Source organism: Geotrypetes seraphini, chromosome 4, assembly GCF_902459505.1.
Source record: "Geotrypetes seraphini chromosome 4, aGeoSer1.1, whole genome shotgun sequence".
Classification (NCBI taxonomy): Eukaryota; Metazoa; Chordata; class Amphibia; order Gymnophiona; family Dermophiidae; genus Geotrypetes; species Geotrypetes seraphini.
The window spans coordinates 142,189,306-142,204,936 of NC_047087.1; the positions used below are offsets into that span (position 1 = coordinate 142,189,306).

At 39.8% G+C, this 15,631-nt stretch overlaps 1 protein-coding gene across 3 annotated transcripts in view; it reads right to left on the bottom strand.

The window, feature by feature from the left end:
* Window positions 1-15,631, bottom strand: part of ELMO3 (engulfment and cell motility 3) — a 298,038-nt gene that overhangs the window by 69,074 nt on the left and 213,333 nt on the right. For all 3 annotated transcript variants that reach the window (XM_033940764.1, XM_033940765.1, XM_033940766.1), the window contains one exon: window positions 2,339-2,443. In XM_033940764.1, the coding sequence (XP_033796655.1) occupies window positions 2,339-2,443 (105 nt within the window). The remainder of the gene's footprint in view (window positions 1-2,338; window positions 2,444-15,631) is intronic.

Genomic DNA, 15,631 nt, shown 5'->3' on the forward strand with positions numbered 1-15,631 from the left:
AGGTTCTTCCCTCGACTAATGTATAACACTTTGGTCTTGATGATATTTAATTTTAGTTGATTCTGAGACATCCAATCCTGGTTAACAGAAAACCAATCAATCATTCAGGTAGGATAAAGCTTCATCTTGTGACTTTCTGACAGGATTGAGAAATTGAATGTTATCAGCATAGATATGAAACCTAATACCCAACGAATGTAAAACCTTACATAATGGAAGTATGTAGATATTGAACAGCACCACTGATACAGCCGAAAAATGTGGGATCCCACAAGACAAAGAAACCCAATCAGAATTTTTCTCATTTGCTTGAACAGAAAAGGATGATTTTAAAGAGGTATGGGGAACGGGGAAAGGAGGGCGCAAGCATGGCATGGGGTGGGAGGGGCAGAGAGGTGCCGGCATCTGGGGCAGTCTGCACCCCCATCCCTTACTACACCACTGAGGACAAGGAGCAGTTGAGGTCGGGGTTACTTTTTTGTTAGCTGTGCTTCTAAAGTGAAAGTGATGTCTGTTACAACTCCTGGATGAGTCACCCTGCATCCTGCTCTTTTAACCTTTCCCTTTAATTAGGGTTACTAGACATCCGGGAAAACCCGGACATGTCCTCTTTTTAGAGGAATGTCTGGGTGCCTAGACGGACTTTCCAAAACTCAATAGTTTGTCCAAGTTTTGGAAAGCCCCAACCTCCAATGGCGTCTAGAGGGCCTCTGAGCATGAGTGGATGACGTCACACACATTTGTGCATGCTTGGAGGCCCTCTAGACAAGGCCTGGAGGTCGGAGAAGAAAGATGAAGCTTTGTGGGAGCAGGCCAAGGGAGTAATGGAGTCAGAACAAGGCAGGAATGTGGGCAGAACAAGGCATGGCTGGGGCGGAATGAGGTGGGGCCATGTATCCGGGTTTCTAGAGCAGAAAATCTGGTAATCCTACCTTTAATTGGGTACTATTGTTTAACACAAGAGTAATTACTAACTGCCTACTAAAAAGACCTTTGCAAAAAAAAAAAAAAAAAAAAAAAAGGGGCTCTGTAAGGCTACTTTTTCTAGTTGTACTTAAACTAAACACTAAACAGAGACTTTCCTCAACTGCTATCTGTGCCCTAATCTGATTTTATGTTATGTTTTGAAATGCAATCTAAAATACTAATCTAGATTAAAACACTTTTCATATAAAATCCTAACAGAGACTCTAAAGGCTGCACTGTTGCCTAAATTAACTTTGATGGAAAAGCAGAGTACTAAACTCAAAAAGGAAAACAGGACAATGAAATAACCTACTGAAGCCCATTTGAATGCCAGATGGTAAGATATTCCAAACTGGAGTTTTTTGTCCCCTTAGCAAACCCCCACTCAGCACCTCTTCAGGACAAGGCTCACCACCGTCCACTACATCCTCATCTCCCCCATTCCTGCACTGTCCCAGTATCCCTACATCTTCTTTCTAGTAGTGACCCTCTGTGCTCCCATTTCCCCTTTTTCCAACTCTGCCTGTTTGCGCTCTATAGTCCCTACCCTCTCCCTACCATTGATCCTGTGTCCCTACCCCTCCCTTTCCAGCATGCCTTTTCTATGTCCTTATCTCTCTTCATGTTATCATTCTCCCTTGTCTCTTTCAGCACTCCCCAATCCACCTTTGACCCACAAATCTCGCTGGTCTGCTCCCACAGTCCAGCCTCTTTCTCTTTTCTCAACATCCATCCCTCCTGCCCAAGTCTTGCATCTTTCCCTCTCCATTCTGCCCATTCTCTCTCATCCGCACGGTCGTCGGTACTGCTCTGAAAATTCTTCTCCAACACCAGTGATTAACACAGTCAGCTTTCTCTGGCATTGGGGCCTCTCCTCAGGCATGTCCTGCCTATGGGGAAAAAGGAAAGGTACATCAGAGTAGGTGGAATATACCTAAGGAGAAGCCCCAAAGCCAGCAGAAGGCTGACTGTATTAATCGCTATTGCTGTCAACCATGTGGACAGGAGACAGCAGGCAGAAGGGAGAGGGAAAGATGCAAGACTTGCATGGGGGGACAGAGAGATTATCAAACTCAAGGATAAATTAACCACCCAGTAAGAAGGTAGCTGGGTCCTTTTTGTGCAGGGGCCTGGGGTAGCTGCCCCCTTTGCTAATTGGTAAAAGTTGCTTTGGTATTGACAATGGCAGCCTTCCCTTCTTGCTTACCCTTTTCAATGGTTTTGATCTTAACTCTCAACTGCCAATCCTATGTCACTATGACAATCCAGTTCAAAAAGAACATGCTGACATTATGAGAAACAAATGGGTAGATCTGGATTTCATGTCTTAATCATACATAGGATGGCAGGAAGTTCCTGTGGGTTTACCTACTCTTCTCCTGAAGACTTTCAATTGGAGGATTCTCAGTCCCATCCTCCACATCACCATAGTGCAGGACTTTTTGATTTGGTGACAGGCGACAGTACCAGAGTTTATCTGAAATGAGAAGGGGAAAAGATGAAAAAAATCCAACAGTAGAAGAGCTTCACATTCTCTCTCTTTCTGACCACATTATCAACTCTGTCCCTACCCCAAAAGCTACTGTGAGAAATAGAACACCAGTATTTTACCAAACACTTTCTGGAGTTTTTCTTATACTGGTGTTCTATTTCTCACACTACCATTCCAAAACTGCCCCACTACCCTCAACCACCAAAATGCTCAGTCACCCAAAACTACTCCAAACCCCCAACTATTCCCCTCCCACAACTGCCCCCCTACCTCCAAACTGCCCTGATCCCTATAAAAACTATGCCTTCATAACTGTCCCCCTTCTCAAACTGTCCTCTGCAACTTCCTCACCAGAAGGTATAGGCAAGAAGGGTATCTATGCTCCAGGCTGCTGCTATTGCTAGAATGGCAAAAGCTCCTACATGGTTGTACTATTGCATCTCTGATCTGAGGAAGAAGGGGTTACCTTCAAAAGCTAATCATCAACTACATTAAGTTAGTACAATAAAAAATATATTATTTTTTCTTTATGGTTTTGTTTTATTTCAACATATTACCTGGGAAAGTGGACTAACACGGCCACCACACCATTTCACTCCTAATATTGAATAAAATATAAAACATAATAAAGTAATAATAAAATATGAGTTTTAAACAATAAATGAAACAAAATATCCAAGGGGCATGAAATAACCAGAATAGATACAAAACTATCCCCCCCCCCCTTTTACTAAGTTATGGTAGAGGTTTCTACCATGGCCCGGAGTTCTAAATGTGCTGAAGCTGCTCTAACGCTCAGACTTCCTATGAGCGTTGGAGCATTTAGCACCCTGGGCCATGGTAACATAGAAACACAGAGAAACATAGAGCTGCTTAGTAAAAGAGGGCCTATAAGAAATAAAGAAATCTGATACTAAAGTCATGCAAAAAATGAGTGAATGTTGTCTGAAAAAAAAAAAAGTGGTTTTCTCTAAAACAAAAAAAACATATCAACAGACTACAATGAAAGACAAATGAACAAACCTGACAAAATGCATAAAGGTGCTTAGGCCAAATTCTCACAAAAGGTCATACAATGCATCAGCAATATAATCTGTCCCAGCCAAAAGAAGTTGAGGAGGAGGATCCACAGCCTCTCTCTCCAGCGTTTGCAGTCGAGATAGACAGGTGCATGCAACATAGGACGAAGCAGCTTTGATACCTAAAGCAGTTACGTCAAAGAGTTTCCAGAGGACCACATCCACAAGGCAGTCCTGCATATCCTTTAACACCACACAACTTTCATTGGGTAGAAAGGTGTGTTTAGTCACCTGCACAACCAAAGAATCCACCCTGGACTGACCTAAAAGCTGCTGACACTCCTGTGCCAGAGGATACAAGTGTAAAAGCAATTCATTTGTCTGCATTCATTGATAGGCTATTAGTTTCCCACACAACTTCTAGAGTACTCTGATCATTGCAACAAAATCTCCTTGTAATTTGCCAGTTAGTCTATGAAACGACCCGCAAAACAATCTTCTCGGTCATAGCTCCCACATTGTGGAACTCGCTCCCATCAAATATGGGACAAGAAACATAAATTGACAAATTCAAAGTAAACCTTTCTTTTTAAAGACGCCTTTGGGGTGTAGACCTGGAGCCTGATTTCTGCTAAACTGCACTCCCTTTTGTTTTTCCCTTCCCCATCAATTTTTTTATTTTTATGAAATGAGTAACCCTCACCGTCTTCTTTTTGTATCCTATCCTATCTCCCCCATTGTTTGTATCATAAACAGGCCTTTATATTATTTTGTTTAAGTCTAGCCTCCCCATTTTAGACGTTTAAATATCTACGTGGCATAAATGCACATGAGTCGATTCTCTTTCATTTGAAAGGAAGCTCTGGAATGAGAGGGCATAGGATGAAGTTAAGAGGTGATAAGCTCAGAAGTAATCTAAGGAAATACTTTTTTTTTTAGTGCAAAGAATACTTAATCAAGTAGTACAACAATCAGCACTTACATCCAAACAAATAATGTTATAAAGTACATTCCCTCCTCCCTCCCCCCTCCCTGAATGTGTGTGAGGATCAATTAGAAATCAAGGTTTTTTTGTTCAATCAGTTTTTACAAATTCCGCTAATAGCCTTCCAAAAGTTGAGTATCAAGGGACAATAAAACAATAAGTGATCCAGTGTCTCTATTTCCAGATGACAGTGCCAGCATCTATTAGACTTTGAACTATCTAACTTTTGTAAACGAATAGGGGTCCAAAAGATTTGAAATAACAGAAAAAAACAAGTTTGTCTCATAGATGCTGACGCTGTACATCTCATTCTCCAAGTCCAGATCCATGGCCATTGAGTAGTAGAAATCTCCTGCTTTATCTCAATGCTCCAAATGTCTTTTAGGCTTGTTTTAGGTTTTTTATTCAAATATTCAGATATTAATTTGTACCACTTGGCGTCCTGATGCCCCTGCCAATCTGTCTGGAAACATAGGCCCGGCAAGCTATACTGATTTTTAAAATTTCGCCAATCAGGGAACCCTTTCTGAATGGCTTATTTCAACTGCAGATAAACAAAATAATAGACTGGTAAGACTTAAGGTTTAAGATACCATAAGTTTTTGTGTACTCTCAGATACCCGTCTCTTAGATCATCAAAGTTCTCACTAAGGTTGTATATACGGGTTCAGATATCTATCATTGAGTACCGAAAATGCAAATAATACTATAAAGTGCTATAAAGTGCTGAGTGAAATCAAAAATATATATAAAGGTAAGTATAAAGGTAAGTATGTTGCACTTATCTTAATGCACCCAATACACCCTACGGGACCCGTTTCACCCGATATGGGCTTCTTCAGGGGTCAAATATCTAAAAATAAATACATACAAATAGAAATATATTAGGAATTTCTTAAACCATTAAGAATGAAACATGTAAAAGTGCCTACAATATTAAAATTATTAAAATTAATGGTTTAAGAAATTCCTAATATATTTCTATTTGTATGTATTTGTATGTATTTATTTTTAGATATTTGACCCCTGAAGAAGCCCATATCGGGTGAAACGGGTCCCGTAGGGTGTATTGGGTGCATTAAGATAAGTGCAACATACTTACCTTTATATATATTTTTGATTTCACTCAGCACTTTATAGCACTTTATAGTATTATTTGCATTTTCGGTACTCAATGATAGATATCTGAACCCGTATATACAACCTTAGTGAGAACTTTGATGATCTAAGAGACGGGTATCTGAGAGTACACAAAAACTTATGGTATCTTAAACCTTAAGTCTTACCAGTCTATTATTTTGTTTATCTGAGGATTATTTAGACTTGGTACATTGTCTTACATTTATTTCAACTGCAACCATTTATAACCTTGAGATTTTGAAATACCAAATGATTGTTGCAATTGTAATAAATTTAGCAGTTTCCCATTAGAAATTATATCATCAAGTGTACGTATACCTGCCTGCAACCAATATTTCCAGAGGATTTTAGACTCGCCGATTTGTATCTTGGAGTTTAACCATAGAGATTGACACGTGGATTGTTGTATTGGAGTAGGTGTTAAATTATTAATAAATTATTAAATAAATCCAGGTGGAAAGAAGAATAATATTGCCCTTATATATTCTAGGCAGCTTGATACTCAAAATATGGTTAAGATGTAATGGGGACATGAGATGACTCTCTAATATCAGCCAGTCTGGTAGATTCTCCATGAGTTCAGGAAGGATCCAATATATACCCTTATGCAATATGAAGGCTTGATAATACCTATAAAAATTTGGAAAATTTACCCCCGCCTCCCGCCGATTGTGATTTTTGCAAAGATACTAAGGCTATTCTAGCAGTTTTACCCAGCCAAAAAAATTTTGTAAGAATCCCATTTAATTTTTAATAAAAGGAACTTTGAAAATAAACTGACAACATACTCATTTGGTAGCAAACTACAGGCAAAATCATCATTTTGATGGTTTGGACTCTCTCCCACCAAGAAAGATGTAATGGATTCCAATGCTCACACATTTCATTGACTTTCAATAATAAGGATTTTTCATTTACTGTCATTGTGTCTTCCAATCTTCTTTGAATCATGATACCCAAATATTTTATACCCTCTTCCTTCCAAAGGAATGGGAATGGATCAAACAAGCCTTTTACACAATGCACATTTAATGGAAGAACCTTTGATTTGCTCCAATTTATTTTATATCTCGAAAATTTGCCAAATCGATCAATCAATTCCAGTAACTGCAGAATGGTAGATTCAGGATTCTTCAAATGAAGCAAAATATCATCTGCGTAGGCCAAAACTTTATAATCTAGACCTGCATATGGAATTCCCTGTATCTCCTTTGCCTGCCGAATGGCCAACAAGGGTTCCAAAACAATATCAAAAAGCAAAGGAGATAAGGGACATCCTTGTCTAACTCCCCTCTGCAGACAAAAATGCTCTAAGAATGTATTATTAATATATAATCTTGCAGAAGGAGAACTATACAAAGTTTGAATCATTTGAATAAATCCGGAACCTATCCCAAACCAATCCATTGCTTGGTACATGAAAGTCCATTCTACACGATCAAAGGCCTTATATGCATCCAAAGAGACAGAGAAGGCCGGATTGTCCATTGTTTTTGCTAAATTCAGCATGTGAAGAGCCAATCTGATGTTGCTTGCAGAATGTCTTTGAGCAACGAAACCCGTTTGGTGCATACCAATCATATAAGGGAGAGCCTTGGCCAATCTTAGAGCCAATAATTTAGCCAGGATTTTCCCATCCACATTAATTAAAGAAATAGGCACAAAAAACGTATTACAAAAAATGTCCGATCCAAGATGGTTGCGAGTGGCTGAACGTCAGAAAGCGTCTCTCGAGTGTTTGTTAGAATTGGATATTTTACCTTACCATATTTCTTCAGCTTTGACTGAGTCTTTCCTCATGCCTAAAAGGAGAGGGAGAAGTGCCGCTGGAGCCTCGCGGCACCCTGAAAATCCCCCTATCACTATCGAGCAGCTCTTGAATCGCCTTCAGAGGGAGCCGACAACATCAGGGAATTGCCCGCTGGATTTGGTGGCGCAGAGTGACGCTGCAAGAGAAATCCTTGGGCTAGAGGTCACGCTGAGCCATGAAGCAAGAGATACTCCCCCAACTGCAGCGTACCAGCTCACTGTGGGAACCAGGCGCGTCCAATGAGATAGTGCCTGCAACTCGAGAAGCTTGTTCATCTGGGAGCTTTGAGACGAATACACTGAAAGACATTTTGAGTCTAGAGAGTGATACTGCGGCTAGAACATCGGTGAAGAGTGAGGCACAACAAGACCAATAAACTACAAATTTGGGAGATGAGATTACTTCTTTTGTGGTTGAAAAACTCACTGAAATTACAATGGAATCTCTCTGGGAAACTCTTTGAATCCACAAATTAAAGCAGTGGAAAAGAAAATTTATAAACAGGAACAAGAATTGAATGCATTGCAATTGGAAATGACCTCAATTAAAACTAAGTCTGAAAAAATTGAAGTTGAAATAACAGGGGTCAAGCAGATACAAGAAGTTGTGATTAAAGAAAGACTGTGTTAACATCAGGCAGAAACTGGAAATGATTGAAAATGGCCATCGTGCCAATAATTTGCGGTTCTTAAATTTCCCTAGGGTTCCTTCTATGTCCCCCAGGGAAATGTTAAAGAAATATTTCTTAGAAATCTTTGCAGTTTCAAAGGAACTAATTCCACCATCCACACAAGTATTCTATTTGCCTGCTAGAAAATTGGATCAACAATTGACTAATGAGGGACAACAGGAACCAAAATTAGATATTACCATTTTATTGGAAACTTCAATAAGAAAGTTGGCTATACCACAACATTGTTGGTGTCTGTTGCATTGACACCAGATAAGAACTGGATAATAAAGATGTTCTTTAAAAATAGAACCAAAGAGTTTCTGGGTCAGAAAGTACATATCTTTCCAGATGTTACCAAAGAGACTCAAAAACGGAGAAGACAGTTTTTGTTACTAAAATCTGGAGTAATCTCAGTGGGGGGAAATATTTTCTTAGGTTTCCTTGTAAATATATAGTTCAGATAAATATGTTTTCTTTGATCCGACACATCTAACAAAGTTTGTAGCTTTGAAACATCTTGAGAAAGGTGGAATAATTGAAGTAACAACTGAGACACATGGTTAATTACTCCCCGCAACTTCAGGCACTTGGATTTTCTTTAAATTGTTTAAATTGATTTTCCTTAATTGTTAAACTGTCACTCTCTAAAGTCTTGGATCACAATAATTGTAGACTATTGATCGCTTAATTGTAAGGGGAATATGTTAGTATTTCTCCTATTTTGTTTCCTTTTTTTCTTTTCTTTTTGACGTTCCAAAGTGTCTTGTTCCCATTTTGAGGCCAATTGTGACTCTAAAGTCAAAATTGTTTGTTCCAAATTGGAAAATTATAATTTTAGCAATTTCCTAGTATGTGCCGAATATGAAATTATTTGCCCTTTCATAGTAGCTTTGAAAGCATCCCAAATAATTTCCAAAGAGATTTCCTCTGAGTTGTTAAATTGAAAATATTCATTCATTTTTATTTGAATTTCCTCACGAAAATTTGAATCTGCATTATTAAACCTCCAAACAGGTCTATTAGAAACTTCTTCAGTAAACTGATATTCTATCCAAATTACAGCATGATCCAATAAAATGATCAGATCTATGCTAGTCTTTGTGACCTTTTGAATTAAATAATCTGAAACAAAAAAATAATCAGTTCTTGAAAACGATTTATGAACTTGGGAACAAAAGGAAAATTCCCTAGCATTAAAATGAAAAATCCGCCATATATCCTTCAAACCACATGTATATACCAGATTATCCAGACCTAATGTTTTTATTTGTCTACTCGGTTGTTTATCAATTATTGGATCAATGACAGCATTGAAATCTCCGGCTACAATTAAATTAGTCGTAGCCAGTGACAGAATAATTTGTTGGAGTGTTTTAAAGAAATTTGCCTGTTTAGTATACGGTGCATAAATATTAAAAAGCGTCACAGTATCTTTTCCTGAAGTCATATTAACATAGAGCCATCTACCCAATGGATCAGCTCGAAAGTTATTAAAGTTAGCAGAGACAGTCTTGTTAATCAGAATTGCCAGCCCTGCCTTTTTACCTACTGCTGGGACAAAAAAAAACAATGTTTTACCCATCCTCCCTCAAATTTGGCCGCTTCTACTAAATATCTGCTTACTGACTTTTCAAGAAATTAAGAGCCTTTTTCCTTTTGATAGGGTGATTGAGTCCAGTTACGTTTATTTTAAAGCCATTTCCTTTTATGTATAGGTACTATCAAATGGAAATATAACTTCTTTTTTGCCGAAATTATAACTAATTTTTCCACACACATCCAGAATCCTAAACTAAAAGCCCCCCCTCCCCTAACCCTTCCCATTAAGTATCTCAAAAACTTGGGTGCGCACATAATGACTAGCAATTGCCATCCTCCCCGGGCACCCTAAATCATCCTAATAATTCATTCTCCCCATTTAATAAATAATACAATAAATTATGATTCCCAACTATTTTAAACGACTATATTATTAAGCACTAAATATTCAATATAATTAATTTAGCCCCTCTAGCAGTTTAAATTAAAATAATTCATTAAACAATACAGTATTTTGATATTTGAATAGTATAACATTCAATGTACATTTTGTTTAAAATTACTCAACACCCCTAGATAATAAGTATGTCTTACCAACAAATACAGTAAAATTAAAACCTCCGATTTATCATAACTGAATTAAATAAATTGACAAGTCAATTCATTTATAACAAATAAAATTCACACACCCTCTCATAAATAATATATATATATCAGCAATAATTAGAATGAAATAGTCAATAAAAACTAGAATTAGTAATACTAATCAATTAATTATTGTCTCAAATATATTAAACATGACAGAATCTCAAATATTCTATTTCTTATATTATAATGATTTTAAAATTTGTGCTACTGTAAAAGAAATTTAATATAACATTCAATTAGTTATTCATTTAATACTATATTCAATCACACAGTAACCAACCACCCTACCTTACCCATTCATTCTTTTACTTTTCATTCACAACTACCCTAAAAATAAAACCCCCCACTCCAAATACCATTTGCCAATTCAAACATCCCACTACAACTATCTATCCATTCATACTTCAGAATTACAAGCCAGAGCATTATAAATGTATAACCATTATCCCCCATTTACAGCCTACATATACAGCCCAAATAAACACACCACAAACAACCCTGCCATCCACAACCAGGGAACTTCCAAACAGCACCCACCCCACATTCCGCAAAGAACAAGCAAGCAAAGTCTCTCCAGGCATCCCTGCTGGGAATACTCCAAAACAGAGCTGCTGTCATGACATAAGAAGCCCAGAAGAAGACTGCAGAGGAGCTGATATCATACAGAAAGAAACAGGCATTCTCCAGTCTTTGCAGTGGAAACCTCTTGCCCATTTCTACCAGTCTCAAAAAGATCCTGATGGGATGTTCTTCCTTGGGTTCAGCTCAAAAATCCAAACATGGTTTACTCCTGCCTGCCTCCAGCCATACGTGTTAATTCCCAGGAGGAAGAGAAACTCAATCAGAAGGAAACCTCCCCGATAGATTCTCACTAGAGGCCACACATTCTGGTAATTAAAGCAGACAGCACCTTTGGGCTGGTTCTGGGCCATTGGAATGTCCGAAGTTTTCTTGGCCAGTCCCAGGATCCTGTTGTGGCCGCTGGAAGTGTTTGGGCCATTTTGGGCCATTTGCGGTGTGCTGCATTGTTTAGTGATGTCATTCTGTCAGCGTCACAGAGTCAAGGCATGCACAGGGGGTATTTGCCAGTTTAGTATTGTCGGTCCTCTATTTTCACTCATTTAAGTCTGCAGCAGCAAGGTTGCTGCTGAAGAAAAGAAGAGGAGTCCGGCCAAGTGGGCAGAGGCTCCAGAGAGCCTCCCGTCAAAGATTCATACGCAGGTGAAATGCAGGTCCTTCATCTCTATCGCAAGTTTGGCATGCAGGAGTCACTATCAGGTCATCTTAACAACACTGTCAAGGCAGGCTCATGGGAATGACGTGCCGACAGATGCTCTGCGAAACAAAAGGCCGGCACAGCTCCAATAGGTCTCCTCTATCTTTCCTTTTACCACAAAATGAAACAACTCCCTCAGAAGGCATGCTCTTGCTGCAATCCGGTCCCTTCCCCTCTCCCCAAACTTGGTGTGGTGCCAGTACAATGCAACGTCACCATGGCACATGAAGGGGCGGAGCCTAGCCAAATCGAGGCTTGGAAAGCACAACGACACTCTGGCAACAGGAGAGCCGCAGCTGTAAAAGAATCCGTTCCTGTCTAGTCTGCAAGATGTCAGAGCATTCTAAACCGGTAACGTGAATAACGTTTTAAAAATTCAATCTTACTTCCATTAAAAAAATCCCACCTAACACTTTCTTATGGAATTCTTCTGCAACCATGGTAATCATCCATTTTCAAACTCCAATTAAAATAAGTAACAGCTGTTTTCCTCCCAAAATCAACCGTGTTGTAACCAAATATGAAATGAAAAATAAAATAAAACAAAAATGATCCTTACAGTTTTCAAGTTAGAATGACAGAAGTTTATGACATCCCATCAGCAAATTGAGAAATATATTCTTGCAATTTCACAGGGTCTTCATAATGAATGGTCTTGTTAATGTGTGTAATCCATATACTGCTCCCATTTGTCTTAGTTGTGGGCAGAGCTGCAAAAATTGCTTTCTTGTATTTGCAGTGGCCTTTGCAAAGTCAGGGAAGAATAGAATACATGCCTCTTGCCATTTTAAATTTCTTTTCCCTTTAGCAGCTCTTAAAATTTCAAGTGCTTGTGGAAATCTTAGTACCTTAAAGATTATTGGCCTAGGTCCACTCTGACCATTAATTCGCCATGATGGTACTCTGTGTGCACTCTCAAATTCTAACGGATGCTTGAAATTTAAAGAGAGTATCTTAGGAATAAAATCCTCCAGGAATTTGATGGTATCTGCACCTTCTGCTCCCTCTGGAAGACCAATCAGTCTGACATTGTTCCTTTTGCCTCTGTTATTCATTTCCTCAAGGCCCTTAAGTCAGTCGCATGATAATTTTGTGATCTTCCTGAGTTTGAATCAAGCTTCCTTCAGCTTCAGATACCCTGTGGTCCAGGCTTTCCAGACGAGCATTTGAGACCTGTACCTGCTTTGCCAAATTTGCCATTTCATCCTTAACTGTTGTAAGTGTAACTGAGTAGTTTGTAACTTGGTAGAGTTGTCCTGTAACATTTCTTTAATGCTTTTCATCTCCCCAATTAGCTGCTCTAGAAGTTCAGTGGAATCCTTTGGCAGAGGTACTTTAGATGGTGTTGGGGGATCAGGCTTTGACCTCTTAACTGAACCTGATGCTGCAAGAGCATTTTCCAAATGAGTTTGTCTTTCCGTAGCCATAGTTAACAAATTCTGAGAATTTCTGAGGAAGAATACAGTACTTAGTTGATCTGAAGAGGCCTTTGAAGGAAGAGCTCAGCAGTTACACAGCCATTCGCATCGCAGCCAAGTTTCAGAATCATAAATACTTTTTTTTTTTTTTTAAATAAAAAGGGTGGTAGATGCATGGAACAGTCTCCCGGAAGAGGTGGTGGAGACAGACACTGTGTCTGATTTCAAGAATGCCTGGGACAGTCAAGTGAGATCTCCTAGAGAGGAAGAGATAATGGTTACTGTGGATGGGCAGACTGGATGGGCCATTTGCCTTTATCTGCCATCATGTTTCTATGTTTCTTTTCAAGCAAATGCTTATTTTTACATTTCCTTGCATTTTCCAGTAAGATTTTATCTTTCATCTCTTGGCAAGAGGCAGATTGTTGGAGTCCAGGGTATAGAAGCCAGAAAGCAGCATTTCCCCACAGGAACCAGGGAGAAAATCACAGGACTGAAACTTGTAAGCACTCTTCTGAAGTGTATATTGGAAGATCCCTGAAGAAGCCGATAAGTAGGTGAAACGGGGCCCATGGGGTTAACAGCTGCAAGGAGCAATGAGGAGCAGTAACGGCACAAGAGCAGAAACAAAAGTTAAGTGCCGGTTATTAAGCTCCTAGTTCGTTGTTATTTTAACAAGTTGCACGTTATATAGCACTTTATTGTTTGGCACAGCATATAGCACTTTAAAAAAAAGTTTACAAACATAGCTCGCAGCTCGATGAAAGATACCTTGTTCCTGCAATAGCTGATTTAAAAACCTTGAATAATCAGTGCAGGCATCTGAGAGCTTAGGATCATTCTCTTACGATTAGGTTATTAAGTCCTATTTCTTATTTCATATTAAGTGCCTTCATGCAATTTGTCAGGTTTGTTCATTTATCTTTCATTTTAGTCTACCGATACATTTTTATTTTTTAGACAAGACCACTTTTTGTTATTTCTACACAATATTCACTCTTTTTTGCATGCTTTAGTATCAGAGTCCCTTAATTTCTTATAGTTTTGTATCTATTATGGCTATTTTATTGTTTCATTTATGATATCCATTTCATAGTATATATTTATTATTTACAACTCATATTTTATTATTACAAACTGTGGTAGAGGTTTCTACCACAGACCGGGAAGATAAATGCTCTGATGCTCATAGAATTCCTATGAGCATTTGAGCATTTACCTTGCCGGGCATGCGGTAGAAACCTCTACCATAGTTTGTAAAAGGAGCTCTATGTTTTTATATTTTATTCAATATTATATACGAAAACAACAACGAAGGAGACCAGATGGTGCTCAATCCTTTTATTTTAAAACAGACTCAACACGATCGTATTTCAGCCCAAAAGGGCCTGCCTCAGGAGTCTAAAATGAGACATGTATTAAAAATATACAATTATATCAAGAAACCTCCACATAAAACAAATACAAAACGTATACATAAATGTGTCTATAACATACAAATAAGCATAAATACCATAATTACATCCATATGTATTACAAATATATCCATATGCATCCATGTATATAGTAATGTTACAAATATAAGTAACTTTATAAATCAATAAAAACATATTACAAATAAACTTTATTAAAAACACCACATTAATATTAAAAATAATTAAAAATAAGAAATAAATGATAATAGTGATTAAAATCACCTACCGTATTTTTTGCTCCATAAGATGCACTTTATCCACCCCCAAAAAGGGGGTGGAAATAAGGGTGCGTCTTATGGAGTGAATATCCAACCCTCCCCACCCACCCTGTTACCTTTTTTTTTCATTCCGTTGCCCTCCCTCGCTAGACGCAGCTGCCTGCCTGGTCCCCACAAGTAGTGACGGCTGACGCGGCTCGAGTCATCTTCCCTTGCAGCAGAGTGGCTGGCTGCCCGATCTTGCGCCACTTCCCGCGAGAACAGGCAGTCAGTCCTGTGCGTCGCTCTGCTGCAAGGAAAAAGAAGAGGACTCAAGCCGCGTCACCAGGCAGGCAGCTGCGTCTAGCGAAGGAGGGTGACGGAATGAAAAAAAAAGTTAATGGGGGGGGGGGAAAGAGGGCCGGAGCCTGCCCTGCCAAATTAAAAATAGGAAGGAAGCAGGGAGAGGTTGGGTCTGCCTGCCTGCCTGTGGGGAGGCCTGGAGGGAGGAGGCCTGCTTGCCTGGGAGGGGTAGGCCTGCTTGCTTACCTGGGGGGGCTGCGAAGGAGGGGGAGGCCTGCCTGCCTGGGGGGATGCCTTGGAGGAGGAAGGACTGCCTGCTTGCCTGGGGGGTTGCCTGGGAGGGGGGATGCCTGCCTGCTTGCCTGGGAGGGGGAGGCCTGTTTGCTTTCTTGCCTGGGGGGTGCCTGGAGGGGGGAGGCCTGCCTGCCTGGAGGGACTGCCTGGGAGGGGGAGGCCTGCCTGCCTGCCTGGGGGTGCCTGGGAGGGGGAGACCTGCCTGGGGGTGATGCCTTGGAGGGGGGATGCCTGCCTGGGGGGATGCCTTGGAGGGGAAGGCCTGCCTGAGTGCCCTGTTCCTACCTGCCTGCCAGCCACTAGGCCTGTCTGCCCTGTCCCTGTCTGCCCTGTGCCCGGCCTACCACTAGACCACCAGAGGGGGGACAGGGTACAGTGGCTGGCAGGGAGGGGGTA